Source organism: Oncorhynchus mykiss, chromosome 5, assembly GCF_057628025.1.
Source record: "Oncorhynchus mykiss isolate SJ-2025 chromosome 5, ASM5762802v1, whole genome shotgun sequence".
Taxonomy (NCBI): domain Eukaryota; kingdom Metazoa; phylum Chordata; class Actinopteri; order Salmoniformes; family Salmonidae; genus Oncorhynchus; species Oncorhynchus mykiss.
Window position 1 is genome coordinate 37,641,664 of NC_143026.1, and position 27,259 is coordinate 37,668,922.

Genomic DNA, 27,259 nt, shown 5'->3' on the forward strand with positions numbered 1-27,259 from the left:
TCCAGGTGCTATAGATCATGTTTATAGAGCTGCTCTTACCCTTGTATCAATGTCCCACTTCTCAGCAAGCATTCCTCAACACACAGATGAGCTGGGTTCCTCCTTCTCTGTCCTATCCAGATCAGATTCAGCGTCTATTGACCTGGACTGGACTTGTCAGAACGGCCCGACCAGAAGAATCCTCCTTTTTATGCACATTACACCATGTACATGTTCTCAAAGGTAAGATTTTTGTCATTTGATTGGTCATTAGATTTTCAGTAGAGCATGCTAAACTATTTTTCCATATCTACAAAAATAACCTCCACTATCTGTACATTTAAGTGTTACCAGCTCTATCAGCATTATCATATGGTAGGTCAGTCAAATTTCTGTTAACCTAAGGGATTGCGTTTTAGAATACTTTTATTTTATTGCTATCGCATGCATTTGGTCATGGTGTCCTAGCAGAACGTCTCTCGCTCAAAGAACATGGCAGAGATACAGAAGGCTACTACAGCAACCTGGCTAGTGTTGACCTTCAGTGTCCAGCTCCGTCCTCAGTTATCTATTTGCTCCTATAAATAAAGCATTCATTGAATGTTGAGTTGTGTAAGACAAATTGAGCCTGTGCGTATTTATTTGTCTATCCTGTGATGCCCTCTGGAGGCAGAGTTGTGCTGTAATTGGTCAGATTGTTTACCCATGATGTTCTGGGAGGTTAAGGGGTCACTGTTTTCATCCCAGGCACATGTTACCTAATAGGCTGGTCTAGCTGGTTTTGTGTGTTTGTATTGTTTGGAGAAAGTTGGTGGTTAAGTGCCTTGCTCAAGGGAACAATGCCATACAGCCCTGGTAATTAAACTGGCAACCCTTTGGTTATAGGCCAGCTTCTCTAACCTTGAGACTACTGCCACCACTATTGATGGTGTTAAGGTAGAACAGTGAAATTGCTGTGTATGGGATCGGATATCCCATTTCATTGAATGATAGAATGAGAGTAAGGTCAGAGAGGTTGGATGAGGATGATGACCTTACCGCATGACTGGAGTGGACTTTGATGACTAAGGGATACCTCTTGTTCCTCGCATTACAGAGACATGAAGTGTCAGGGGGAAGAGAAAAGGAGTGTTTATGTGTGAGAGAGGGGCACAGGGACTGATGTGTGGGTTTAAAAATCGTAGTCCTCAAACTCAGCATGAAATCTGTAATGGGAAAATCAACCTGCTGACTCTGGTGTAATTGGATTTTACAGGGACTCGTGCTAATTCAGAGAGCTGTGGGTAGGTAGCACAAAGCTTGCTTGGGCTAGACAAGCCATACCGCAGGCTAAAAGGGCAGGATGTGTGGTGATAGGACATGTGGTGTGATTGCAAGTATATGGGTGGGTGTGTTTGGTAGGGGGCTGCAACAAAGAGAAAATAAACTGTTCAGTAGTCTCTGGGAATGTAAGCGTCTGTAACGTTGACTGGAAAGGTAATAATCCCTTCTGTTCTGATTTGTAGCAGTGGTTGCTTTTAAAAAGCTATGTGGCTTTAAAATATAACTTCTTTGCTGTGAATGTCTCCTCTCTGTTTAATCAGTGTGGCTGTAATGCAAGATGCCTTCGTTAGTGTTTACAGGATGCTCGACTTTAAATTTTAAACAGTTGGAATGAGAGGGCAATGTTACGCTTCCTACAAATCTGTCACAATCCAACACATCACTTAGTACTGAGCCAATAGAGAAGGTGGGACATACATCTCTACTTTGTTTTTTCTTAAATAATCATTCTGGATAGCAATGTCGATCAATGACTCATTTATGGTAAGGTCAATCATGTATGATTGTTCTCTTTTTCATTCAAACATAACTTTAAATATATATTTTTAGATGACATAAGAGCCACTAGAATACATAATAGGAGTCTCTCTGACACATGAAGGTTAAGCAGGAAAGCCATCATAGTATGGTATGTCCCTCTTACTGCAGCACAGGCTGGTGTTGACAGCAGCAGTAAGATGCACTGAAAGGACAATAGTCTCATCCCAACAGGCCCGATACTGTTGCTTCACCATGGCAGTGATGAGTGGTTTGTAATTAGTCAGAATTGTATCTGCCTAATCAAAGATCAGTAACACAATACCTGTGCTGTAATTTTGCGCGAGGAGGAGGATGAGGAGCTTGAAGCAGATAGTTTCCGCATCATTGTGTTACACGTGCAGGCACGCACACACACACACACACACACACACACACACACACACACACACACACACACACACACACACACACACACACACACACACACACACACACACACACACACACACACACACACACACACACACACACACACACACACACTGGGTCTTTGGACACTCAGGTGAAGTGCTGAATGAGACCTCCCTAGGCTTAATGAATGATTAACTATCTTAGAGCTCTCAGAGCCAACTAGATCATTATGGACCGGACAGGAATGACGCTTTAGCAGAAAGTACTAGTCCACACAGAAGCACTCCCAACTGAACCCCTCCCTTGGTCCCCAGAACCTGGCTAGTTCTGTCAGAGGGACAGTGGAAAGCGGAGGTAGATCAGTGTGACGGTGAAGTGATACAGTCAAAGGGACATACCTGCATCTGAGTCGTCAGAGGCTAAAAGTGACTCTAGAATGTGAGTGCTTCTCGGTTGCTAGCCCCAGGACGAGAGTCCACCTCTACTGCGTACTTGATTTGGATTCTATCTGATCCATTACAAGACCGATTCAACCATGACTCACATGGCTTTGGAGATGAGTGAGGTAATACTGCGGTGTGTTTTTCTTTGTGTGTCTGTGGAGCCCTGGTTCTAACTTGCGTCCTTTGTCCTGATCTTGTCCACATTCTGATTGTGCCCACATTTGCTTGGCAGGTGTAGACAATCTAAAGACACATTGTGATCAGATCATCCTGCCCACCTCCAGAGGTAGTCAGACACACTGGATATCTTATAAGTGTAGACAGATCTGGACAGAGAAACCATTTAAATCATAATTTTTCCACCTTCGAAAATCATCGACAATAAACAAAGAAGTATTATTTTGAAAGAATAGCTGTGAAATAATTTGTATAAAGGAAAGGGACCAGGAATTCTGGTATCAATGCAAACATAGTGTAGACACATTTCTGGAAATGTGGCACAGTCGGAATGTAGACAAGATCAGGAAAAAGGACCCATGTTAGCACAAGGTATAAACGAGGCTTTTGTTTATCCTCTGTTTAGAACAACATATTGATAAGGTCTTATATGCAAAATAGATTTTTCCCCAATGCTATGAAGACCAACACCTAAAGCTTCTACCTTTGCCAGACTTTGAAAGAGATTTATAATAGCAATACATATACAGTATTCATATTGTTTTATCCAATATCTATAATTGAAGCTATATAAAGGCAGCATTGTATGAAGAGATACAGAACCGTGACACTCGGGTTTCTCTAGACACCTGGAGCCCCCTAAACGTGTGTTTGTTTCCCTGAGTGATGTGATGTGTGGTGTCAGTCAGTGGCCCACGCACGAGCAGTGCTATCTGTTTCAGGAGCCTAACGGCCACTTTGTGACAGAGTAACAGGATCCTGTGCCATAGTGGAGAGCCTGGGACAATGGGCCGGCCTCTCGGGTGATGGCCGCTGGGTCAGATAGGCTTTCCTGTTCCGTTTTAGCCTGCCATCAAATTTAGGTATCTTGTTGCTCATTTTCCGCTTTTGCAAGTGTCATCCTTTTCTCTCCACATCCTTTTGCATTCTTTGTGTGTATTATCACCTGTTTCAGTCTCCTTTCTACTCCCATCAACCTCTCCTTTAAAAAGAGTCCTATGTACCATTACCACGAGATGCCACTATTTCCTAGATTACAGTAGAACTGTGTTGTGCAAGTGTATCTATCTGTGTGTGTGTGTGTGTGTGTGTGTGTGTGTGTGTGTGTGTGTGTGTGTATTCTTATGTATGAATTTACATGGATTGTGTCCTTGGGCCATGCTGGTTGGCCATCTCATGACAACCTGGTGTTATCTTCTCATCTGCCGAGTGTTCTCTGTTTTTCAGCTCAGATTCCCCCTGAATGGCTGTAATCTCTGCCTTGCTCTCTGAGGCGTACCACCGGCCTGCCCAGCCTGATGCCAACAGAGCATCAACAATGGGCAGAGTGCCAGAATCAGGCCTGGCATGCAACCTGACCACTCTGAGCCATTGTCTCTGTTCAGTATTTTAGGCCTGGTACAGGGTGGTCAGGTGTAGCAGGCAATGTGCAACCTTGATGTCACATTGGAAGGAACCTTGGCATTAGAGGAAATAATACGAAATAGTGAATTTAATGCTTATAATTTGATGTTTTTTCCGTTGTCAGTGATTTAGAGTGTGTCAAACACAAATGCCTAGAGAAACTCTTTCTCGCTCACGCACAGAATGGAATGTCAAGACATTTTCCCTTTCAGTGTGGATAAGAAGGCTCCAGTTCCCATGTTGGTGCTAAGAAGGGGAGAAAGGGAGGGTTGATCCTCATCGCCCCCTTCTGTATTGTCAGATTGATTCTGACATCTCAAATAGGGCGCCTTCAATGATATTGTTCACTTGTCTCATTGGTTTAACTTGATGATGGGCTGGGAGGAGATTGGAGGGAGGGATGGTGGAGTGGAAGAGAGTGGAGGTGGGAGAAATCAAGCCCCCACCCTGTCCACATCCATTACCCAGTTATCCTCTTTCCTTGAGGATCTGAATAACAATTCAATAGTAATGAAATCAGACTTAAAATGAGTTTCCATGTTTTTTCCCCCCTCATGATAACTATAGGTGTCATAGTCCAACACAAGTCTGAGACCTTACTTCTCCTTAAAGTCTGTTCCTTGTCTTATGAAGGACTTGTTTTTGGGGTTCACAGATTAGACAAATACACCTCCCCCTCCACCAACCCTCACCCACGTCCCCTGTTGCTCTCTCTATTGCTCAATCGTTGCCCCCAGCATTGCCCCCCTTTGCATTAAATAGGCCAAATCCCTTTTGTGTTTTGACTGCCGAGTGTGAAATTGACTATGACGTTGAATGTGTTCTAATGAATAATTACTGAGTAGATATACTGGCTGAATGTGTGTAATGGATTGTAATGGGCTGCTCTTTAAAACATTTTCCACCAACTTTTTATTCACACGACCAAAAATGCTTTTCACATGCAAGAGAGAGGAGGGGCATTGTGTGATAATTTTATACAAATTCTTATCTTTTTATGGATGTTTTCTCAACTTCACAGAAAATTGAAAAAGCCTTTTTTTTTTTGCAGTTCAGGGAAAAAGTACTATAGGTTTTCAGTGTTGCAGGGCTGGCAACCATGTAAGCTGTGGCCGCTTGCTGTGCCGGATTGCTCTGCCAGGCTGGGACAGGGTGGGAGAATGGGGGTTGGAAGAGGAGGGTATTCAGAGGAGTGGATTGAAGATGTTTTTAGCACTCCTGTGCCTAGTTTTAGGCAGCTTTAGCGATATCCCACTGGGCATAAACTGGTTGAATCAACGTTGTTTCCACGTCATTTCAACAAAATAAATAAATGTGATGATGTTGAATAAATGTGGAAAACTGACTGGATTTTCAAAAAGTAATCAGTGTAAAGGGAATTTCGTCTTTTCTTCACCCACCTTTTAACCTAAATCCAATGGCATGGTGACATTTTTGGTTGATTTCACGTTGAATTCACGTTCGTTGTTGTCAACCAAATGTAAATCAAAACTAGACGGTGGGATATGTCTTCAGGTAGCATGGTATGGGCCTGGGTGTGAGCCTCTGGATCTCAAATGAACTTTTAACTCATGCCCGGACATTTACCAAACGGCTCCTAGTAAACGATTCACTGTAGCTCACTGAAGATTAGAAGATAGGCATGAAGTACAGACACCTCCGAAATGATTGGCACTCTTGATAAAGATGAGCAAAAAAAAACACGGTATAAAGGAAATCATACAAACACTGAGCTATGTTGTATGCTAAAAAAAGAGAAAATTATACTATTTTATACTAATACAATTGCTCAAAGAGATTGTGTTTAACTAGTAATATTTGTTTCTCTCAAAAAGATAGGGGTCAGAATGATTGGCACCCGTGTTTTCAATACTCCTGCACCTTCCCCTTGTGAGGATAACGGCACTGAGCCTTTTTCTAAATTATTTTATGAGATTGGAAAACACATTGGGAGTGATCTTAGACCATTCCTTCATATCAGATCCTTGATATCCTTCGTCTGTGCTTATGGACTGCCCTTTTCAATTCACACCACAGGTTTTCAATGGGGTTCCATTCCGTAGACTGAGAAGGCCTTCCCTAGGGAAATGGCATCAGGAAACCACAATGAAAACAATTAAAAAAGTGATGAATCGCCTTATGTGTTGGTGCCCTTGGCCCATCTTCCACCTTGTAACTGGGATTGGTAGTGTTGCTTTCCTGTAAGACGGGCTGAAAATAGCCCTGTTTCCCCTATAAATAAGAGTCCGGGGGGAGATTGCTTTGCTGAGCAGGACAAGGGGGTCATTTGGTGGAAAGGGATTTGGAGAGAGAGAGTAGCTTTAGAACAGTTCAGGCATCACTGTACATATAGCTGTCTTTCCCACCTTTATGTCATAAATAAGTAAGTTAACAGTTTTATTCAAGACTTAGTAAGTAATAAAGGTATACATGTGACTCCACACACACACACACACACCCCCACACACACACACACACACACACACACACACACACACACACACACACACACACACACTTCTGCTTCCTTTCTCGCTCACTTTTAGCCATTATTGATGGCTTCCTATTGGTGGAAATGGAGGGGGCAATATGTCAATGTTTCCTGCCATACTGTTCTTTCCCTAAATAAACCCAGATGTTCAGTATAAAAAGGGATTGAAGCTCACAGCAGTCTGATACAGAAGACTTTCTTTCACTCAAGGTAGGGACTTACTTTGAAAATCTTTGCAAAGAAAAATATATATTAAGCTACATTTTGTGTATGGCAGTGTTTGAGTTGTACATTTAAAAATTGGCGTCACCATGAGGGTGGATTGTTGTGGGTATCACTTACGATACCATGGGACCAGGTTAACTTGGCACTGTTGTATGCCAAACCGGTGGAGCGTTGAAATATTCTGGACAGTACTTTCATAGCGCTGTAATTAAGGAGCACAGATCTGACTGATAATGTTACCTGATGCATATTGCGGCCCTAGAGCTCATTTGTTTGGGATACAAAACTTCAGCAACAATTGCATTCCATGCCGGTAAACCTTTGCCTTCTGTTTAGTATATACATTATGGAAGCACAATAGCATTGTACATGACACACTCATGTTCTAAGCTGGCATTGGGATAGCATTATTTGCTATTACAGTGCAACATTATTGGAGTTGGTATGTGTGTTTGGATCCTGCTGTTGGGGTAAATTACAGGGCGGAGTCTGCCCTATAGTTGTGTGGGGAGGGGGACGTGTGTATCCTCTTAAACAGTGACAAGAGACTGATTGCTCCTTGAGGAACATGGAAGTAGATTAGATAGGGATCCCTAAACTGACCTGCTATCTGTGCTGAGAGGATGTGGTCAAGGCCACCACACACTGAGTGGAAGTGGATGGAGGGCCAGAGATGAGGACAGATTGACAGTAAAATAACTGGTGTAGGGCGAGATTGTCTGTGTGTGACAGTGAGCACCGCATGGCACGGCGTCATACCTGACGGATGCAGATAACTACAAGGAAAACAGGACACAGTGGAACAGGACACATGAAAACCCTTAAACATGTGATGTATATCTGAAAATAATACAGCCGATACATTATGTTGTAAGATGTGGAACATCTCAACTGGTTTGTCGTAAATAAACATTTACAGCTGTCATGTCTTGATGAGATTTGTGACAGTGTTGTTGGGTTGTGCTTCCGGGCATTTGCACAGCTATAAGATATCAATGTAACCATCCTGGACCCTTTCTCTGATTGGTCAGAGCCTGGAGGAGCGCTGTAACCGGATCCTCCGGGACATGGAGGGCTCCCTTACGGCCCGGGATCGGGTGGGCATCCAGGATTTCGTTTTGCTGGACGCCTACACAAGTGAGAGTGCCGTCCTGGACAACTTGAGGAAACGCTTCAACGAGAACCTCATTTACGTGAGTCTATCACCTACACAGTCCAGAGGTATCACATAGCCTTCCTTTCAGCCAGAAAGCCACCCTACCTCAAGATGCCAGGGAGAACACAGTGTTCCTCCTCTAATTGAACTGTCACTTTGCTCTGCTGAAACAGCAGCTACCGTGCTGTAACTACAGCCACAGGGTGAGCTACCTTACTTTCTGTAAGGTCAGGTCTGATAATTACTCATACTGCGGATAACAAGCACAGCACATTCTCGTTGCAACCATGCAGTGAGGCATCCATCTCTCTTTCAATTCTAATACATTTCCCACAGACCTACATTGGTACGCTCTTAGTGTCAGTGAACCCCTACAAAGAGCTGGGAATCTACACCAAGAAGCAGATGGATATTTACATGGGCGTCAACTTTTTTGAGCTTCCACCCCACATGTAAGTTGCATTTGTGTACGTGTGTAACTGTGTGCTTGCATGTGTGAACCACACGATATGAAATAGAGTGCTGCCCATCTATATCCTTCAGCAGTATTACTGAACCTCTACATTGCCCTCCCTTTCAGCTACGCCCTGGCAGACAATGTCTACCGCACCATGTTAACAGAGACCAACAACCACTTCATCTTGATCTCAGGGGAGAGTGGAGCAGGAAAGACGGAGGCCTCCAAGAAGATCCTGCAGTTCTACGCTGTGAGCTGCCCCAGTACCAAACTGCTGGACAACGTCCGAGACCGACTGCTGCTGTCCAACCCTGTGCTCGAGGTGAATACCACAGTGAAGCAAATATGACATGAGAAATTAACATTGTTTGCACACTGCCATTTACAAATACAATGACTGATAATACAGTCTATACCTCTCTAAGGCTTTCGGAAATGCCAAAACCCTGAAGAATGACAACTCAAGCCGCTTTGGGAAGTACATGGATATTCAGTTTGATCACATGGTAAGAGTCAAGACGTTGAGCACAGTATTCCCATATTAAAACATCAGAGGAACATCAAACATCAGCACGTCAATCACTGTTATATCTTTAATAATCTAGGGGGGAGCTGTTGGTGGCCACATCCTCAGTTATCTACTGGAGAAGTCCCGGGTGGTGCATCAGAACCATGGAGAGAGAAGCTTCCACATCTTCTACCAGCTGGTGGAGGGAGGAGAGGAGGACCTGCTACGCTGGCTGGGTCTGGAGAGGAACTGTCAGCGCTACAGTTACCTGGTACAGGTGGGAGAGGTAACCTATCAACACTACAGTTACCTGGTACAGGTGGGAGAGGTAACCTATCAACACTACAGTTACCTGGTACAGGTGGGAGAGGTAACCTATCAACACTACAGGTATTAAAGAGACAAAGAATCAGTGATTCCATGGAGTGGTCTATCATCATCTGGATATTATCTCCTGTCTCACCCAGGGGGAATGTGCCAAAGTCAGCTCAGTCAACGACAAGAGTGACTGGAAGACGGTACGGAAAGCCCTCAGTGTCATAGAGTTCAGTGAGAGCAATATAGAGGTGAGTCCTAATCTCTCTACATTACCAAAACACTACCATCAGATACTGAAAAGTGAACAGAACATATCATTTGTCATAAAAAAAACATATCACTTATGACCAGTGTCTTCTCTTGCCCATGATGTAGAGCCTGTTTGCAATCATTGCTAGCGTACTTCACCTGGGAAATGTTACGTTTGTGGCTGACTCACAGGGATATGCCACTCTCAACAACAGTCCGGAGATACATTGGCTGTCCAAGGTGAGACACGTCTGACGGCAAACTACAAACTAATGGACAGTCACTCTATTTAGCAGTACTCATACCACAGAAAACTATCGAAGTACTCTCCCTTTTCAGACATTATTGCAACTTTTCAGATGAATTGAAATCCCTTTTCAATTAGAGCATTTGGTGATGTGTGATTGGTTGTTTCTCTGCTGTGTAGTTGCTGGGCATTCCTGCACAGGTGATACAGGTGGGTTTGACACACAGGAAGATTGAGGCCCGATCAGAAGAGGTGAGGAGGATGCTACTGTTTTGGGCTCATTCATAGAACTTCATGCCATCACAGTAAATGTGCAACGTGTCTCTTGATAATCAATCTCTGTGGTTTGTCTGTTGTGCTGGTCAGGTGCTCAGTCCCTTCACCGTTGACCAGGCAGTATATGCCAAGGACGCTCTAGCCAAAGCCATCTATGGCCGCACCTTCACCTGGCTGGTCAACGAGCTCAATGAGTCTTTAGCAAACAAGGTGAGTGACCTTTTTCAGTGGTCCACCAATAAGAGTGATGTCGTCCCAGTCCAAAACGACATCTAACCAATCATGACACTGCTAACAAGTATAGGATATACAGTAAGTAGTAAGACAGTAATATAGAAGGCTGACTGGTATTGTGCATCCATGTAGGATTCCTCCAGGAAGACCGTGATTGGTCTGCTTGACATCTATGGGTTTGAGGTCTTCAGTGTGAACAGGTGAGGGAAGACACAGTCGGTCAGCACCTGTTGTATTCGGCGCATGTGACAAAAGCAATTTGACCCGACAGTGAATTTGAGTGTGAAAGGATGAGCCTAATGACTTGTCTCTCTATATGTTTAAGCTTTGAGCAGTTCTGCATCAACTACTGTAATGAGAAACTGCAGCAGCTATTCATCCAGCTGACCCTGAAGTCAGAGCAGGAGGAGTATGAGATGGAGGGGATTGAAGTAAACGCTCCTCCTCTACTCAAATCTATGTTTGGACTTAGCTACAAAATTGATGTAATGGGCTACACAGCTTCATGTTTTGTATTGTTGTTTTTCAGTGGGAGTCAGTGCCATACTTCAACAACAAGATCATCTGTGACCTGGTGGAGGCGAAATTCAAAGGCATCATTTCAGTGCTAGTATGTAGATACTGTAGACTTGACTGGCTGACTGACCGACTCGCAGTCAAACTGAAATGTCGTCAGACAGACACGATAGCTTTGGATTGGTTTTGTGCTCATGTTCTGTCTCCTTTCCACTAGGACGAGGAGTGTCTACGTCCGGGAGAGGCCACAGACATGACCTTCCTGGAGAAGCTGGAGGAGAAGATGGGAGGTCACGCCCATTTCGTCACGTGAGTGAGGCAGCGTTGGGATACTGCAGCACAGTAATACATTTCTAACAAGAACTATTAGATAAAGCTGAGCTCCCCCAACTGACAGCTGAGGATGGAGGGGTCATGGTCTGCCTCTGTAACACCTGACTAGAACATCCTCTTCTCTCTCTGTCCACATCCTGCAGACACAAGCTGGCTGACCAGAAGACCCGGAAGACTCTGGAACGAGGAGACTTCCGCCTCTTACACTACGCAGGGGAAGTCACATACAGTGTGGTCGGTGAGAGATGAGTTCCACAACGTAATATACCCAAGCACTCTGCCCTTCCTCTCACTGTTTCTGTACACCGCTCTCCATATTTGTCTCTCTAATGTGTCTCTTTGATATGGTTTCAGTAAGCCGAATATGCTCCAAGAGTCGCCCCCCAGTTCTCCTCACTTTCTGTCTCACTGACAGAAAGTGTTACCAGTCTTTATCTGTTATTTACTCTCAACTATACCTTTCTGTTTTCCAGGATTCCTGGACAAAAATAATGATCTCCTGTACAGGAACATTAAAGAGGTAAGTGTGCCCAGGGCTCTCGCTGGCACTGTTGTGGTCCGGAATTTACATCCTGCCAAGTGCTGTATTATTCATTGTTAAGCACACCTGTGAATTATAGAGGAGATGATTGTTAAGCATTGCTTTGGGATAGACTGACAGGACTGTTAAGAGGGAGAACTGTGGGAGTGTTTGTTTGACTGCCTCTTGGTTTTGAAAAGAAGCCGGTTCTTTATCTTTCATCCTGAGAGATTTAACGGAGAGATTTTCCACCTTCAGGTTATGCGCCAGTCTAAGAATGCCATTGTTAAACACTGCTTTCCCAGCACTGAGCCGGACAGCAAGAAGAGACCTGAAACAGTAAAGAGACTTTCTGTTGACACGTGATCCACCAAAGTGAATTAGAAACATACCCATCCTTTACTGTTGTGTGCATGGTGTTCTGACCTTGCCATAAGCTTGCATGTTAATCCCCTGTCTTCTCAGGTGGCCACTCAGTTTAAGAGCAGTCTGGTAGGCCTGACTGAGATCCTCATGTCTAAAGAGCCCTGGTACGTCCGCTGTATGAAGCCTAATGAAGGCAAGCAGCCAGGTGAGGCCTCGTCTATAAACCGTAACGTACATCTATGGTAGTCTATTTGACTAAGCACCACACACCTGTATACTCAGTATAGCCATTACGCCAAAAGGAACCTTCCCTAATGGACTTGACCTATGCATGCCCTACAAAGTATTACTTGGCGCATTCATTCACAGTGCATGACCTGATGCCTGTAGCCTTGTGATCTCGCGCAGGGCTCTTTGACGATGTGTTGGTGAGACACCAGGTGAAGTACCTGGGGCTGATGGAGCACCTGAGGGTCAGACGGGCCGGCTTCGCTTACCGCCGGAGATATGAGATCTTCCTGCAGAGGTAAATACAACCTGCACTTCAAAGTTCTGTAGATAGTGTGCAATTGCTCTGTCCAGCACACCCTGCTCTGATACATGGCTGCCTTACAGTATGTAGATCTGATGCTCTCTAAACAATATATTTAACACGGGTGTTTCCTGTTGTCCCTGCCAGGTACAAGCCCCTGTGTCCAGACACCTGGCCTAACTGGAAAGGTACAGCCGCAGAGGGGGTGGAGTGCCTGGTCAAGCACCTGGGCTACAAGCCTGATGAGTACAAGATGGGAAGGTGAGGTGCTCTCCAGGATTATACATTTGGGTTCACCTGACGACACACAGTCTGGCTGTTTCTCACTAGCTTGTCTTTCATGATACAAAAAAGGACCAAGATCTTCATCCGCCATCCCAGGACTCTGTTTGCCACCGAAGACGCCTTTGAGGTCTGCAAGCATGAGCTGGGTGGGTCCTGGCTCTAGCTTAAGTCTTTCAAACAACGGATCACAGACCACTAAAAAAATTCAGGAATTGGATTGTTATATGGTGTTGGGATTATTTCAAAGAAAATGAACCTATTTGCCTATGAAGTTAGGTTCTACGTGTGTCTCTTTATGTTACAGCTACAAGGATCCAAGCAAAGTACAAAGGCTACAGAGTGAAGGGAGACTACATGAGACAGAGACAAGCAGGTAACTGCTGAACGAGACACAACAGGCCTCTAATTTTGACTTCCTTGGAACTCGTATAACAAATATGACGTATAAGCCGATAAGTCTTTCAGCTTGTGTTGTCTTGTTAGCTACAAAGATTGAGACATGCTGGAGAGGCATGAAGGCCAGGAGAGAGAGGGAGAAGAGAGCCTGGGCTGTTAAGGTCATTAAGAGGTAAGAGACAAACATCTGAAGATATCTCCAAAGACAAAGGTCCAACATCTACCACGCACAATGAAACGACATAACGCTCACTAATCAAATCTCTTGTAAAATATTTTGTAGGTTCATCAAGGGCTTCATGACTAGAAATCAGCCAGCCTGTGTTGACAACACAGAGTACCTGGCATTTGTCAGGCAAAACTACCTCACACGGCTCAAGGAGAATCTACCCAAAACAGTTGTGGACAAGAACACCTGGCTAACCCCACCTCCCATTATGCAGGAGGTGAGTCGCAGTAGGGAATTGACTTTACTTGAATACTTGCGCTAACCTCGTTCTGCACGCCTGCGTGTCATGGTATGAGTATGCGGTACACTTATTACATACATTTGTACTTGTAGGCCTCACAGATGTTGAGGAAACTTTACACCCGGCACATGGTACGGAGGTATGTACAAGGAATCATGACAGAGCGGAAAGCACAGGTAGGCCTACCCTACAAGCCAGGGTGCTTTAATGCATATTTGAACTGCATTTGACTATAGGGATAGCCTCACTGATCACTTAATATATCTCTACTGTGTTTGCTTACCCCATGTACAGTTGCAAATCAAAGGATTGACCAGTTCCATATTCAAAGGAACAAAAGAGAACTACCCTCACAGTGTGGGAATACCATTCGTGGACACCAGGATAAGTAAGGCATAGGCCTTGTGCTGGTGAATTATGTGCCCCAATTGTGCACCTCTTACAAAGCAACAGTGATAATGAAAATGATTTATGTCATTTGACCAGTTGCATTGTTATCTGGTCAGGTGAGGAAGACATCCACATTAAAGTCTACCAGATGATTAGGCAAGAACGCATCAAGGTAAACACACGGAGCGAAATAAGCTACGTCAGAGTTAAAATCAACTTTAATGTTCAAATGAAAGTAAGCCCCATACCTTCCCACAGTACAGTGTTCCTGTGGTGAAGTACGACAGGAATGGCTTCAGGCCACGTTTCAGACAGCTGATCTACACTGGAAGTGCAGCCTACCTGGTGGAGGAGGCCAAGATCAAACAGCGGGTGGAGTTCAACAACCTCAAAGGTTAGCACCACGGAGTGGAATAAAGCTGACTAGATGTGTGTGCAAGTGTCAAGTTTTTTCTCTCTCAATGGAATAGTCCACGTGTGTATACTGTGTTAATTCAACAACTGTTCTAAAGTATCTGGGTGGTGTGTGTTCTTCTAGGTGTGTCAGTCAGCACCCTGAGTGACAACTTCCTGATCCTCCATGTCCAATGTGAGGATATCAAGCAAAAGGTTGGCTGCCCAAAAGTATTTTCATTGATGTGCACAAATGTATTTTTAAAATGTTTTATTATGCTTTGCACCAGTTATTTTCTGAATGGTATATAGAACTATAAAATGTGCATTTCCATTGTTGCATTTTCTATTTGCTCAGGGGGACCTGGTGCTGCAGTGTGACTACCTGTTTGAGGCCTTGACCAAGTTGTGTCTGGTGGCCAACAAGCACAATTTTATCAAAGTAGTCCAGGGCAGGTAAGACCTGTGTTCAACTTGTCTTAAAAAAAAAACAACTGTCACCAAAAGTATTAACGTAATGTTATATATTATGTCTGTGCTCATTTGCAGTGTAAAGTTTGACATCCAGCCTGGCAGAGAGGGGTTTGTTGACTTCAAGAGTGGCCAGGAGACCATGATTTACAGAGCAAAGAATGGCCATCTGATGGTGGTGAGTATGAAACTAAAGACTGTGTGGCCATTCAATTCTCAAAATGAACAAATACATTTTCTAAACTATTATTAAACAGTAGGCTAGGCCATAAACACTTCTCTTATATTTACCCAGGAATCAACTCGAACAAAGTCCCGGGCAATGATACAAAATTGAACTGGATCCAATAATCAGATTCTACAAGATTTTAGGCATCTTGGGACTTAAATCATGAATGAGAACCTGCATCTTCTCAATAAGGGTTGGACATAATGAAATGAATTGAAATCTCTACAAACGGTTTGTACTGTGGAGGAAACTCCAAAGGAATGACTACTGATGCTCTACTCTGATGAAAACTTCACCGGTTATTAAGCTATACATCACATGCATGGGCTCAGTTGTGACTTATCAAGCAAAGCGGTCATTATAATAGGGCTCACTTGTAAAATATGGTTTTGCTTTAGGTATATTTTCCCTAGATGTCCCATTTTATAGAGATATAAGACACATGGTTAAATCATTCAAACATTGTGATTTTGAAGCCATACTTTTTATACTTTCTCACAAAGATGCTGTACCATATTTACATTAAAACCAACTAAGTATTCATAAACATCTTTATTGTAAGAAAAATGTGTTAAATACAGTGCAAAAGACACTTATACATGTGAAATGACCGCAAAGAATGTCACAATTTTACGCAATGTCTGGAGTTGCTTTGTCTCTTCAGCTTTGATCCATCTTCCAAACAAGTTGCGTCTTGTAACCATGTCACCCTCCAATAATTTTTGTAACAGGCAGCAATGACATCCATTTTATCACACAGAAGAAAACCAGATTTCATACATGATGTCAAAAGATCATTAATCCTTGACTACGGTAGAAACGGCTTTATTCATACCACTTACAATTAAGAGGTGGGTTGTAACTTCTCGCTTCAGGGTTAAGTTCCCGTAGGCAAACATCTAGGATCAGCTTCCCCTCCAAAAATCCTTAATCATTAGTGGGGGAACTACAAAACTGACCGAAGATCACCATCTAGAGGTAAAGTCAACCTAATTAATATATCACACCTTTCAGTGTTTTTGTACACAACACCCTCTGCTGGACGAAACGAGTACATACAGAAAATAGAAGCACCCAATTTCTAAACACAAGATAAAATGCTGTTATACAGTTTACATATCACTTATTCAAACTAATGAATATATATATATATATTTTTTTTTTTAATCTAAAACTGCTGTGGTAGGAAAATGTATTGTTCCACATTGTACATAATGTATAGAATCCTTTAAATGCAATTGACCTGAACTAGCTATACTGTGACACATACCTGAACTTCAAAGCAATGTTGTAGTGACGTGATAAAGTAAATCATGATAAAGATTGTAAGCAGCACGTACACCCACAGACTTAAGGCACAATATCTCTACTGGGCACAAGTAATATGTCTACATACAAAGACAAAATATATGGAAATAAAGGCGGTAAAATACATTCTGACCACTGAAAAAAAGATGACGGTTTAGAAAATACTGAAATGGCCATTTGGGACAGAACATTAAAATCATGTTCTACTTAGAATGATATCAGACAAGCAACAGTTCATTAGTGGCTGTGGTGCAGAAGCACAGAAGTCGCTTGTGGTCAAGGATGTGAGATTACCTGTGGGTATACCGGTAGTGTGATCTCAGTGATAGGTAATGGTCACTGGTGAGGTCTGCGGATCCTGATAATGCTGGTTGGCTGGTATAGTTACTGGTGGTGGTGGGTGCGGTCATCGGGACGTTTGATGTGGATGCGGCGCACCCTCTCGATGCGTTCCCGTTCCTCGTCCTCGTCGAGATGATGGGATCGGCCTGCAGCGCCTCCTGTAGCCTCCAGTAGAGCGTTGTCTGGACCACGCCCATCCTGAGACTCATAAAGCAGGATGTTAAGGGTCTCCTCATAGATACGAGCCTCTGGGAACTCCACCTGAGGAAAGAGAATACTGCTACTTAGACCACTGCCCCTAGGTACAAAGACAAGACTACTCACTGACAACCAGGCTAGTCTATGATTTGGTCAAAGCAAGAAACATTCATACCTTCCTTTTCTGTGGTCGTGCTGTGGGAAACTGCATACCTTGGTTTGTTTCTTCTCTGTGGCGTAGACTATGGAGGTGCAGCACACCTCAGCGATCTTACGGCCCTGCCCATAGAACGACCAGCAGCAGATCTCATCCCCGATCACGTCCTTGATGAAGAGCACACGGCCGTTGAACCGCAGAGAGAGCTTGTCAAACAGCTCAATGTTCTTCAGCATGTTGTCATCGGAGTTGCTGTGAAAAGGCACCAGATGTTAATGTCTAGTTGTCAATCTGTTCAAATCGCCATACACATGTACATCAGTCTACCCATGATTAGGGCTGTTGCGGTGACAGTATTACCGCCACACAGAGGTCACAAGTCATGAAGGCAGTCAAATTCCACGTGACCAGTCAAGGTAATTAGGCTTCTCCAAGCTCTGATGCTGCTGATGGTCATTAGCCTAGCAAACTTGATAACTGCCTGGTACTCAGCACTCTATTGTCCCCCTAATCACTCTGACATTAATTACAACAGCCTACCTGGCTGGCATGAAAATAAACCAGTTTCAATATAGGTGCATGATAATGGTCCATACTAAATCAAAACAAATTTCACACATATATTATTTAGTATATGTAAAGACAAGATTAAATCAAGAATAGTCTGATAGGTGACAATATTAGCCTTTCACTTGTGAATGATGCCCAGCATAAGAAACAACGCCTTTTTTTGTGCAACGTTTTAGAATCATAGTCGCACACCTCATGTAGCCTAGCCCATAGACCTACATGTTTTTTGCAAATGGAACAATTGCACTTATAGCGTACTACCATGTGCGCATTGATGCACTTACAATGTGAAGAAATAGCCTAATAGTTTATCAACATTTTAAGCTAAACGCTCTGATCTGTTGCGTCAGTCATATTGCATAAAATGTTTTTTTGATGATAGTGGTTGTATTACTTTGAGATCTATCCCATCTCACAACTGTCCCAGACTATGTTTGGAATACTTATTTCTCACACAGAATAGGTTGATCTTTGTACTATGGGTGACAGTAGATTGACATAGGCTAGTGCTTTTGCTGTTTGTTAGGCCAACTCATCTTGTTGGCTGACGAAAAGTAAATATGGACAGTTCTTCAATATGCACCTCAGAATTGGATAAGGACGTGAGCAGTTGCATCCCCGATATGTCTGTCTTCACTTGTAGCCTGTGAGAAAGACCTGATCATGTGATGGAGCGCGCAGCACTCTGGTAGTGTTTTGCTAGCACAGACTGGAATCTGTTCCGGGATTCCTCCGATGGCATTGAGGAGCACACCACATCAGTCATTGGCTTCATCAATAAGTGCATCGATAACGTCGTCCCACAGTGACTGTACATACATACCCCAACCAGAAGCCATGGATTACAGGCAACATCCGCACAGAGCTAAAGGCTAGAGCTGCCGCTTTCTAGAAGCAGGACTCTAACCCGGAAGCTCATAAGAAATCCTGCTATGCCCTCCAACGAACCATCAAACAGGCAAAGCGTCAATACAGGACTAAGATAGAATCGTACTACACCGGCTCTGACGCTCGTCGGATGTGGCAGGGTTTGCAAACCATTACAGACTACAAAGGGAAGCACAGCCGAGAGCTGCCCAGTGACACGAGCCTACCAGTCGAGCTAAACTACTTCTATGCCCGCTTCGAGGCAAATGGCACTGAAACATGCATGAGAGCACACGCTGTTCCGGAAGACTGTGCGATCACGCTCTCCTCTGCCAATGTGAGTAAAACCTTTAAAACAGGTCAACATTCACAAGGCCGCAGGGCCAGACGGAGTTTCAGGACGTGTACTCCGAGCATGCGCTGACAAACTGGCAAGTGTATTCACTGACATTTTCAACTTCTCCCTGTCCGAGTCTGTAATACCAACATAGTGCCTGTGCCCAAGAACACTAAGGTAACCTGCCTAAATGACTACCGACCCGCAGCACTCACATCTGTAGCCATGAAGCGCTTTGAAAGAATGGTCATGGTTCACATTAACACCATTATCCCAGAAACCCTAGACTGACTCCAATTTGCATACCACCCCAACAGATCATGAAATCTCTATTGCACTTCACACTGCCCTTTCCCACCTGGACAAAAGGAACACCTACGTGAGAATGCTATTCATTGACTAAAGCTCTGCCTTCAACACCATAGTGCCCTCAAAGCTCATCAGTAAGCTAAGGACCCTGGGAGTAAACACCACCCTCTGCAACTGGATCCTGGACTTCCTGACAGGCTGCCCCCAGGTGGTAAGGGTAGGTAACAACACATCCGTCACACTGATCCTCAACACAGGGGCCCCTCAGGGGTGCGTGCTCAGTCCCCTCCTGTACTCCCTGTTCACTCATGACTGCACGGCTAGGCACGACTCCAACACCATCGTTAAGTTTGCCGATGACACAACAGTGGTAGGCCTGATCAACGACAACAGCGAGACAGCCTATAGGGAGGAGGTCAGAGACCTGACCGTGTGGTGATGATTGTGGACTACAGGAAAAAGATAAATAAAAGTAAAAAGTAATTATAGAGCAGCAGTAAAATAACAATAGCGAGATTATATACCGGGGGTACTGGTACAGAGTCAATGTGCTGCACTGGTTAGTTGAGGTAATATGTACATGTGGGTAGAGTTATTAAAGTGACTGTGCATAGATAATAACAACAGAGAGTAGCAGCGGTGTAAAGGGTGGGGGTGGGGGGTTAAGGAAATGCAAATTGTCTGGGTAGCCATTTGACACACTGCCTGGTATAGAGTTTCTGGATGGCAGGGAGCTTGGCTCCAGTGATGTACTGGGCCATTTGCACTACCCTCTGTAGTGCCTTGTGGTCGGAGGCAGAGCAGTTGCCATACCAGGCAGTGATGCAACTAGTCAGGATGCTCTCGATAGTGCAGCTGTAGAACCTTTTGAGGGTCTGAGGACCCATGCCAAATTTTTTCAGTCTCCTGAGGGGGAATAGGTTTTGTCGTGCCCTCTTCACAACTGTCTTGGTGTGCTTGGACCATGTTAGTTTGTTGGTGATGTGGACACCAAGGAACTTGAAGCTCTCAACCTACTCCACTGCACCCCCGCCGATGAGAATAGAGACGTGCTCTGTCCTCTTTGTTTGTTTGTAGGTGACCAAATACTTATTTTCCACCATAATATGCAAATAAATTCATTAAAAATCCTACAATGTGATTTTCTGGATGTTTCTTTCTCATTTTGTCTGTCATAGTTGAAGTGTACCTATGATGAAAATTACAGGCCTCATCTTTTTAAGTGGGAGAACTTGCACAATTGGTGGCTGACTAAATACTTTTTTGCCCCACTGTATCATGCTTCTTAGACCTGTCTAAAATAAATAATGGATTTATTGTGAAGGTGTAGGCTATATTACATGGATTTACTATACTTTTTAAAATGTAGAGGTTCCAAAGGTCTGCACCAGTGCCTTCTAGGCTATGTGTGGGAGCCAGGAGATGCTAAATGTGTTTATGTTAATCAACGGTCAATTACAGCGAGACCGGCAGTTATTTGCTTGACAATCACTGGCTGACGAAATTTCGTGACCGCCACAGCCTTATCCATGATGCAATCCACTTCACACGTACATGTAAGAAATACAGTATAAGCTCATTAAGTATTTTACCACAATCATATGTAATGTTTAGCCTACCTGGTGTAAGAGTACTTGTTGTTGCTCCTGTTGTATAACAGCTTGACTGTGGGCTGTAATCCAAAATTAAAAGGAACATAGGTAGTCAGTGTTGAGAAACAAATAGAATACAACTCCATGCCGTCTGTCTAATCATACATGTCAATTGTGATTTTTTAAATATTTTTTACCTTGGAGGTAGAGATGAGTCTCTGTTCTTCCTTTGAGGATGTGACCAAAGGCACTTTACAGAAGGGCTCATACATATCTTTGTTCTGAAAGCATGGAGGAAACAGGACCCAAATAATTAAATGGGGACTGTGGCTACACCAGCATGCAGAGAAAGAGAGATACCAATATAGAGACTGATTACAGGTAAGTGTTTACAGTATGTTAAGGTAGTACACAATACACTGGAGACTGGTGGGAGGAGCTATAGGACAGGCTCATTGTAATGGATGGAATTGAATAAATGGAACGGAGTCAAACATGCGGTTTCCATTTGTTTGATGCCGTCCATTTATTCCATTCCAGCCATTACAATGAGCCTGTCCTCCTATAGCTCTTCCCACCAACCTCCACTGATACAATACCTCCAAGGCAGCGTGGCACTCATCAGCTAGCCCCTGCACCAGGTAGTACTTGGCCTCTGCCAGGAGCTCTTCGACCTCTCTCCGGATCTCAGGCAGAGGTACAGCACCATCACGCAGGTAGTTCAGAATGGTCCCAAAGTGCTTCCCACACCTGTCAATAAGGATCCAGCCTGCAGGAGAGGACAGGACTCATTACATTGAGAAGTGGCAGAGACAACATAGTGGAGATAGTTGACTGTGTGTGTGTGTGTGTGTGTGTGTGTATCTTCATTTAGAGCCATATCAGATGGAAGGCATGCAAAGAGCTATTCTGTAAAATAGAATCATATACTATGCAGCATCAAGGAGCATGTACTTTGCAGGACTAAAGACTTTGCAGTGGACATAAGGTTTGGGAAACCCTGGCTGCAGTCAACCCATGTCATCACCAATGCCTTCTCCACAGATAGAACAAGGAACTGTATAAATCTGAAGCATCCAGTTGGAATTTCCACTACCCATCAAATATGGCAAGGAGGAAGCCCAGTGGCCAGCAGTGGGAGAGTATGGAGCGAGATGGAACTGGGCCGACATTCTGCTTATTTTCTCATCTAAAAAAAGCCTGATCTCAATACAGTTTTCAGTTCCCAAAACTAGAATCTGTTACAAACAGAGTGCACTTAGTGTTTTAGGAGTGACCCTTTGCCAAAGCTTACATTTTCAAATTGCGTTGTTTACAAGAAGTGCAAGGCCGAATTTAATTACTGCACATGCGCACTTTAGAGAAGGTGTTCCCTAATGGAAATATGCAAATACATGCTAGAATGTGCCACTATGATCTCACGCTTGGCTGTGCCCACCTGCTTGCTTGTTTTGCCCATTATGCTTAATTTGCTCCCATTGAAAAGGACACAGAAACTATCTTGGTTTAGTTATAAATATCTTTGCCTTCACTGTCTGTGAGGACCTCCATCCTGCCACTGAACATGGCCTTGAGCATGGTGTCCTGCTTGGTAAGGGTCTGCATGGTGGTGTAGTAGAGCACCCCGCCCACATTCAGCTTCACATACTTCGAGCTGGGGCAGGAGCCCTTGAAGGAGGTGGTACGGGTTGTAGCCGCTGGCAACGCCGAGCTCACCGCACTTATTCCTGACATCTCTTCCTGTGGGTCCAAACAGTCCATATGGAAGTCGTGACAATGCAATGGTGTTCACAGCTGATATCAATCAGGCACCCCAAATAAATAGCATAATAACTATCGAGCTAGTTTGTTGTTTATATCATTGTTTATAACTAGCAGAAAAGCACATAGAACAGAACCTGTTCTTAAACTATGCTAAATAGTTCGCTATACTGGGTTCTCAGAATGGGGCCAATGTCACAAGTCTGTACTAGCTAACGTTAGTCATCAACATTTCATTAGCTAGCTAATCACATATAGACTGTGCAAAACATTAGGAGAACCTTCCTAATATTGAGTCGCACCCCCTTTTGCCCTCAGAACAGCCTCAATTCTTCGGGGGCATAGACTCCGCAAGGTGTCGAATCGTTCCACAAGGATGAATGATAGTGTAGAATTTTAGCAACCAGGAAATGACAGAGAGATTTCCACTAGACAACACCGACACAAAGTCAGAAAAGCTTTCATATTCTGACATCAGATGCCGCTACGTCGGGAGAAACCAATAGTCGAATATCACAGTAGCTAGTATACCACAACTTTGGTAATACTGTGAAACACTATCATTCCACTATTAGTGCCAGATATATTGTGGACATTTTCTGAAACAGTGCAAAAAAATCGTATGCGTAACGCTACCACCTTAAAATATGTCGATCCTGCAATTAAATCATTTCTTAGCTATAATAATGGTAACTTTCTAGCTGTAGTAGCTACTTAATAGCAATTTAACGTTACCGTAGTTATGGAACTTTCTAACTCTGATCTGGCTAGCTAACGGGCTTCATATGAATGCTACTGTAGCCACAAACGCTAACATGCTAAAGAACCTCAGCTACCGTTAGCAAAGCCATTGTTTAAGAGAGATACTAGCTAGCTAGCTACGTCGTTATTGTGGCACTATAAGAACCATAGTTACAGGTTGGCATGCATTCCGCTAGCTGGCATCCTGTCGATATAACGTTACATATCTAGTAGTATGTGTACTATAACATTAGCTACATTGTCTACTGGATTAGTTCCTAGCTAGATAACATATATATATTTATTTTTTTACCATAGAATCCTTGTTCAGTCAGCCTTGAAGAACAAAGTTAGCACCAACATAGAGAATGATAGAGGCCTCTAGTGGCCAAAAGGCTGAATAAGCATGGCCAGCTTCGACCATTTGGTGGACTTCCAACTTAATTGGCGGATCTCTCCTGGTGACCCTGTTAGAGTCATGTCCAATCGGGTCATCAGGAGAGATCAGCCAATCGTGAAGAAGAACATGCTCTACTTCAAAATGGAGATAGCTCAATGGCGCTGCCCATGCTGTCACAAACGTGGAAATGGCACGTCTGTGAGTCCTCTATCTATGTCTATGGCACCAAACCACAAGCTAGATTTTGTTATGCACAAAGACTTCCGGTTTAGCAGATGACGTCCATGGAAAAGAATGAGGTACGCGCTACCTCATTCATGAAATGCTCTTTTTTAATTTCTAAAATAAAACATGAACGTGGATGTGATTGAAGATTATTCTAAATTCGGGTTCCGTGCCATTATTACTCGTGCCACCCCGATGGTCCGAGGGGAATTATTTATTTATTTTTTAAATCCAAGAGGGTGAATACTTATTTGTAGGCTAATAATTTCTGCTTTATTGAGGAACATTTTACTTTTAACCCTAACCCGTTTTACTTAGATTTGATTTGAAAATGTAAAATACATAAACATGTTACATCCGGCAACATATACTGTACACATACTTTCAATGACTATTTATTACTTTTAAACACAAATAGATTAGTCGAAAAGCACACTGTAAGGCTTGGAGCAAATGAGCCCAAAAATATCCACAACACAAAAATAAACATGAACATGCTGCTGTCTTTTCCTCAGACAATGGAATTTGATAAATATACTCTCCTCTTTGGTGCACCGGTTGTATGTGCTTGTCTGATACAACATGAGGATTTCATAAAAGGTAGCTTTATGGTCATGTAGGCTATTTGTTTACTGAAAGCTACACACATCTGGTGACCTAAGACACTTGATAATCTAAAAGGAATTAAATCAAATCCGTGTTTAGATTCAGCATTTAGTTGAACTATTGAACCCTGTGCCATCAATTCCAAGTGGACAGCATTCTGTATTTTGTACCAAGTCTGCCACAAGAGGGAGCACTGCTGATGCAAGTGAAAATAAGAATGAATTATCAAGTAATTACGTTTTTTGTTTAAATAGACATTCTTTATAGAAACAAATGACAGGTTAGGTGAATATTTACAGAAGGTAAAAGTCAATAACATTTTCAGGTAGGAAACATGGTTACATCTAAGACGAACTATCAAAAGGAGAACATCTATTTTCTGTTTTACCTGTTGATAAATGTGTAATAAAGAACAATGTAATGCATTACACAACATAAAAAATATACAAATTCATAAAATCTACGTCTGTACACGGAAATCTTACAAACATGAAAAAACATAATATATTACTATCAAATAACATTATCCAACATCAGTTATTCAACTTCTTCAACAGTTTCTGTGCAGACTCACTACTTAAACTTCTGATTTATTAACAAATAATCTACAATACACAATTTTGACTTATCGCTTTTTCATTTTAAAAAGCGAGACATTTCATCAAGTTGAGTGTGTAATGTGTATTTAAAAGGATGCCAGTCTTGTCGCTTTTTTCTAAGAGACTTCCATGCTACTGTGCCTCCACCTCTACCTCTTTGGCTTTGCAGGATGGGGTGGGGTCCCCAGAGGGTGGGACACTAGTGGGCGTGGTCTTTCGAGGAGTGGCAGGTCTGCCAGGGGTTGTGGTGGTGGTGGAGGTGGGCACCAGAGGGGGTGGGGCACTAAGAGTGACAGTCTGTGGAGTCCTGTTCAGATGGCCACTGTGTGGAGCTGAGGGGCTGAGCCTAGGGTACATCACCCCACCCAGAGAGGACACAAAGGTGGGTGTGTGGGCTAGGTGGCCCTCCATGGGAGAGCCCTGGAGCTGGTGCAGCCTTGCCCTCTCCTCTGCCTGCCGGTGCCTGTCCTGTAAGTACTGCTGTGGGTGGGGGTGTTGCTCCCGCTGTCTGTGGCCTCTCTCAGGGTCATAGGTCAAATGTACCTGCTGGCTCTGCAGGTACAGCCCTCTGTAGGGGTCTCGAAGTGGGTCCCAGTGGCCTGAAAGGTGAGGGGACACATGGTGGTTTCGACCTGCGGCTAGTGTACTGACCCCCATGAAGGGCTGGATACGGGCTCGCTCCATTGCACTGAGGCTACTCACTGGGTGCACGGGGCTCATGGAGAGGGGTAGAGAGTGAGGTAGATGACTGCTCTGAAGCATGCCTGCGGTGGGGAAGTGGTTGTGCCTTGACGGGTATGGAGCCTGAGAATGGCCTGGTGGGAGTAAGAGGGTACACTCCGGTGGCCCAGCCATAACCTCTGGCTCATCTCTGCGCTCCTGCTTTATCTTTAAAGGTCCCTTCAGAGTTTGTGTGTTCTCGTTGGATTGGTGGTTCTTCACTGTGGTGTATGGGGTTGAAGATCCCCTATCCTGCACCTCCAGCGCTGGAGAGGAGCTCTGTTTCACCTGGACTCTCCCAAGAGAGCTGCCCTCCCTCTCAGCCTGGGGTCCCTGATCTGGGCTGCTCCTCTTCCTCCCTGGGCTGCTGCTGCCAATCAGGTTACTAATCTGAAAGCCTGAGGATGTGTGGGTGGACTGATGGCTTCTTTCCAGAGTATTCCTATAGAGAGGACAGAATATTATTATATCACAACAAGGCCTTTATGGATTGGAAATGCCATTTCCACAGTAAGGCTGTCACTGACCCGTCTCTCTCCGACTCCTCCTTGGTAGCAGAGTGATCCCTTTTCTTAGCTTCCCTTTCCCTCTCGCTGCTATGGACCGTGGGCTTGCGGTCCACATCAGCAGGCCTGGACAGTGCTGGAGGTGTGGGGAAGGAGGGGGGCGTTCGGTGCAGGCGGTTACAGGCTTCCTGAGGGGGGCTGACAAAACCTGATAACCCATGGCTCTGCCTTCCACCAAACAGGCTGCCTGGGCCTGTGAGAGGAAGGGTTGATGTATTTTCAATCAAATCAATCAATTTACTAATTTAGTTAAAACAGTAGGTTGTCTTTGGTTGAGGTCAATTATTTGAGAGCGAAAACTTACCAATAGAAGAGGCACCCAGGCCGCCAAATGCATTAGTTGCCAGTTGTCCAAGGTTTCCATAGTGACTGGCTCGTCCAAATGGATCTGAGGAACATCACAAGAATGGCACCTCTTAATGTCTATTCTTAAACTGGTTGTTTGGATCCTGGATGCTGATGCTATCACGTCGGGCCGAACAATGCCGTTTACCTGTGACTATATTCATAATACAGCACTGCCTCTTGTGCCTTATTGCTTAAATGTCTTGGACTTTAAACATCATTATTTAGACGTTGCACCAGCAGCCTATGGCACTTACCAGTGAGGTGGCTAGCAGGTAAATAGTGGACGTGATGAGTGGCGGCGCTGAATGGTGATGCAGACAAATGACCTGTAGGG

General features: G+C 43.9%; 3 protein-coding genes across 19 annotated transcripts in view; 1 reads left to right on the plus strand and 2 right to left on the minus strand.

Moving 5' to 3' along the window:
* The first annotated feature begins 6,467 nt into the window (after positions 1 to 6,467).
* Positions 6,468 to 15,826, plus strand: myo1hb (myosin IHb). 2 transcript variants are annotated; one of them, XM_090234750.1, is made up of 32 exons: positions 6,468 to 6,918; positions 7,965 to 8,126; positions 8,426 to 8,541; positions 8,670 to 8,868; positions 8,972 to 9,052; positions 9,152 to 9,424; positions 9,522 to 9,620; positions 9,748 to 9,861; positions 10,049 to 10,120; positions 10,235 to 10,354; positions 10,511 to 10,578; positions 10,704 to 10,809; positions 10,908 to 10,988; positions 11,112 to 11,203; positions 11,371 to 11,465; positions 11,701 to 11,747; positions 12,006 to 12,086; positions 12,213 to 12,318; positions 12,522 to 12,639; positions 12,793 to 12,906; positions 13,000 to 13,076; positions 13,235 to 13,303; positions 13,414 to 13,498; positions 13,610 to 13,772; positions 13,889 to 13,972; positions 14,091 to 14,184; positions 14,303 to 14,358; positions 14,445 to 14,580; positions 14,725 to 14,795; positions 14,938 to 15,035; positions 15,129 to 15,228; positions 15,346 to 15,826. In XM_090234750.1, the coding sequence occupies exons 2-32, from the start codon at positions 8,001 to 8,003 to the stop codon at positions 15,385 to 15,387; spliced, it is 3,183 nt and encodes a 1,060-aa protein (XP_090090876.1). In that variant the 5' UTR covers positions 6,468 to 6,918; positions 7,965 to 8,000; the 3' UTR covers positions 15,388 to 15,826. The 2 variants fall into 2 exon arrangements, with proteins under 2 accessions (XP_090090876.1, XP_036833305.2); XM_036977410.2 differs by having other exon boundaries at positions 9,152 to 9,340.
* Positions 15,817 to 24,095, minus strand: LOC110523742 (BTB/POZ domain-containing adapter for CUL3-mediated RhoA degradation protein 3). 10 transcript variants are annotated; one of them, XM_036977426.2, is made up of 7 exons: positions 23,775 to 24,095; positions 22,486 to 22,699; positions 21,559 to 21,728; positions 21,157 to 21,240; positions 20,987 to 21,039; positions 17,341 to 17,536; positions 15,817 to 17,190 (listed from the first exon to the last, which is right to left on the minus strand). In XM_036977426.2, exons 1-7 carry the CDS (start codon positions 23,775 to 23,777, stop codon positions 16,972 to 16,974), a joined length of 939 nt encoding a protein of 312 aa, XP_036833321.1. In that variant the 5' UTR covers positions 23,778 to 24,095; the 3' UTR covers positions 15,817 to 16,971. The 10 variants fall into 10 exon arrangements, with proteins under 10 accessions (XP_036833321.1, XP_090090880.1, XP_090090884.1 ...); XM_090234754.1 differs by having other exon boundaries at positions 17,303 to 17,536; positions 23,775 to 24,082; XM_090234758.1 differs by having other exon boundaries at positions 23,637 to 23,777.
* A 373-nt stretch (positions 24,096 to 24,468) lies between these two features.
* Positions 24,469 to 27,259, minus strand: part of LOC110523734 (autism susceptibility gene 2 protein homolog) — a 28,955-nt gene continuing 26,164 nt past the window's right edge. For all 7 annotated transcript variants that reach the window (XM_036977413.2, XM_036977417.2, XM_036977416.2 and 4 more), the window contains 4 exons: positions 27,180 to 27,251; positions 26,882 to 26,965; positions 26,539 to 26,770; positions 24,469 to 26,453 (listed from right to left, as the gene is read on the minus strand). In XM_036977413.2, the coding sequence (XP_036833308.2) occupies positions 25,424 to 26,453; positions 26,539 to 26,770; positions 26,882 to 26,965; positions 27,180 to 27,251 (1,418 nt within the window). In that variant the 3' untranslated portion in view covers positions 24,469 to 25,423. The remainder of the gene's footprint in view (positions 26,454 to 26,538; positions 26,771 to 26,881; positions 26,966 to 27,179; positions 27,252 to 27,259) is intronic.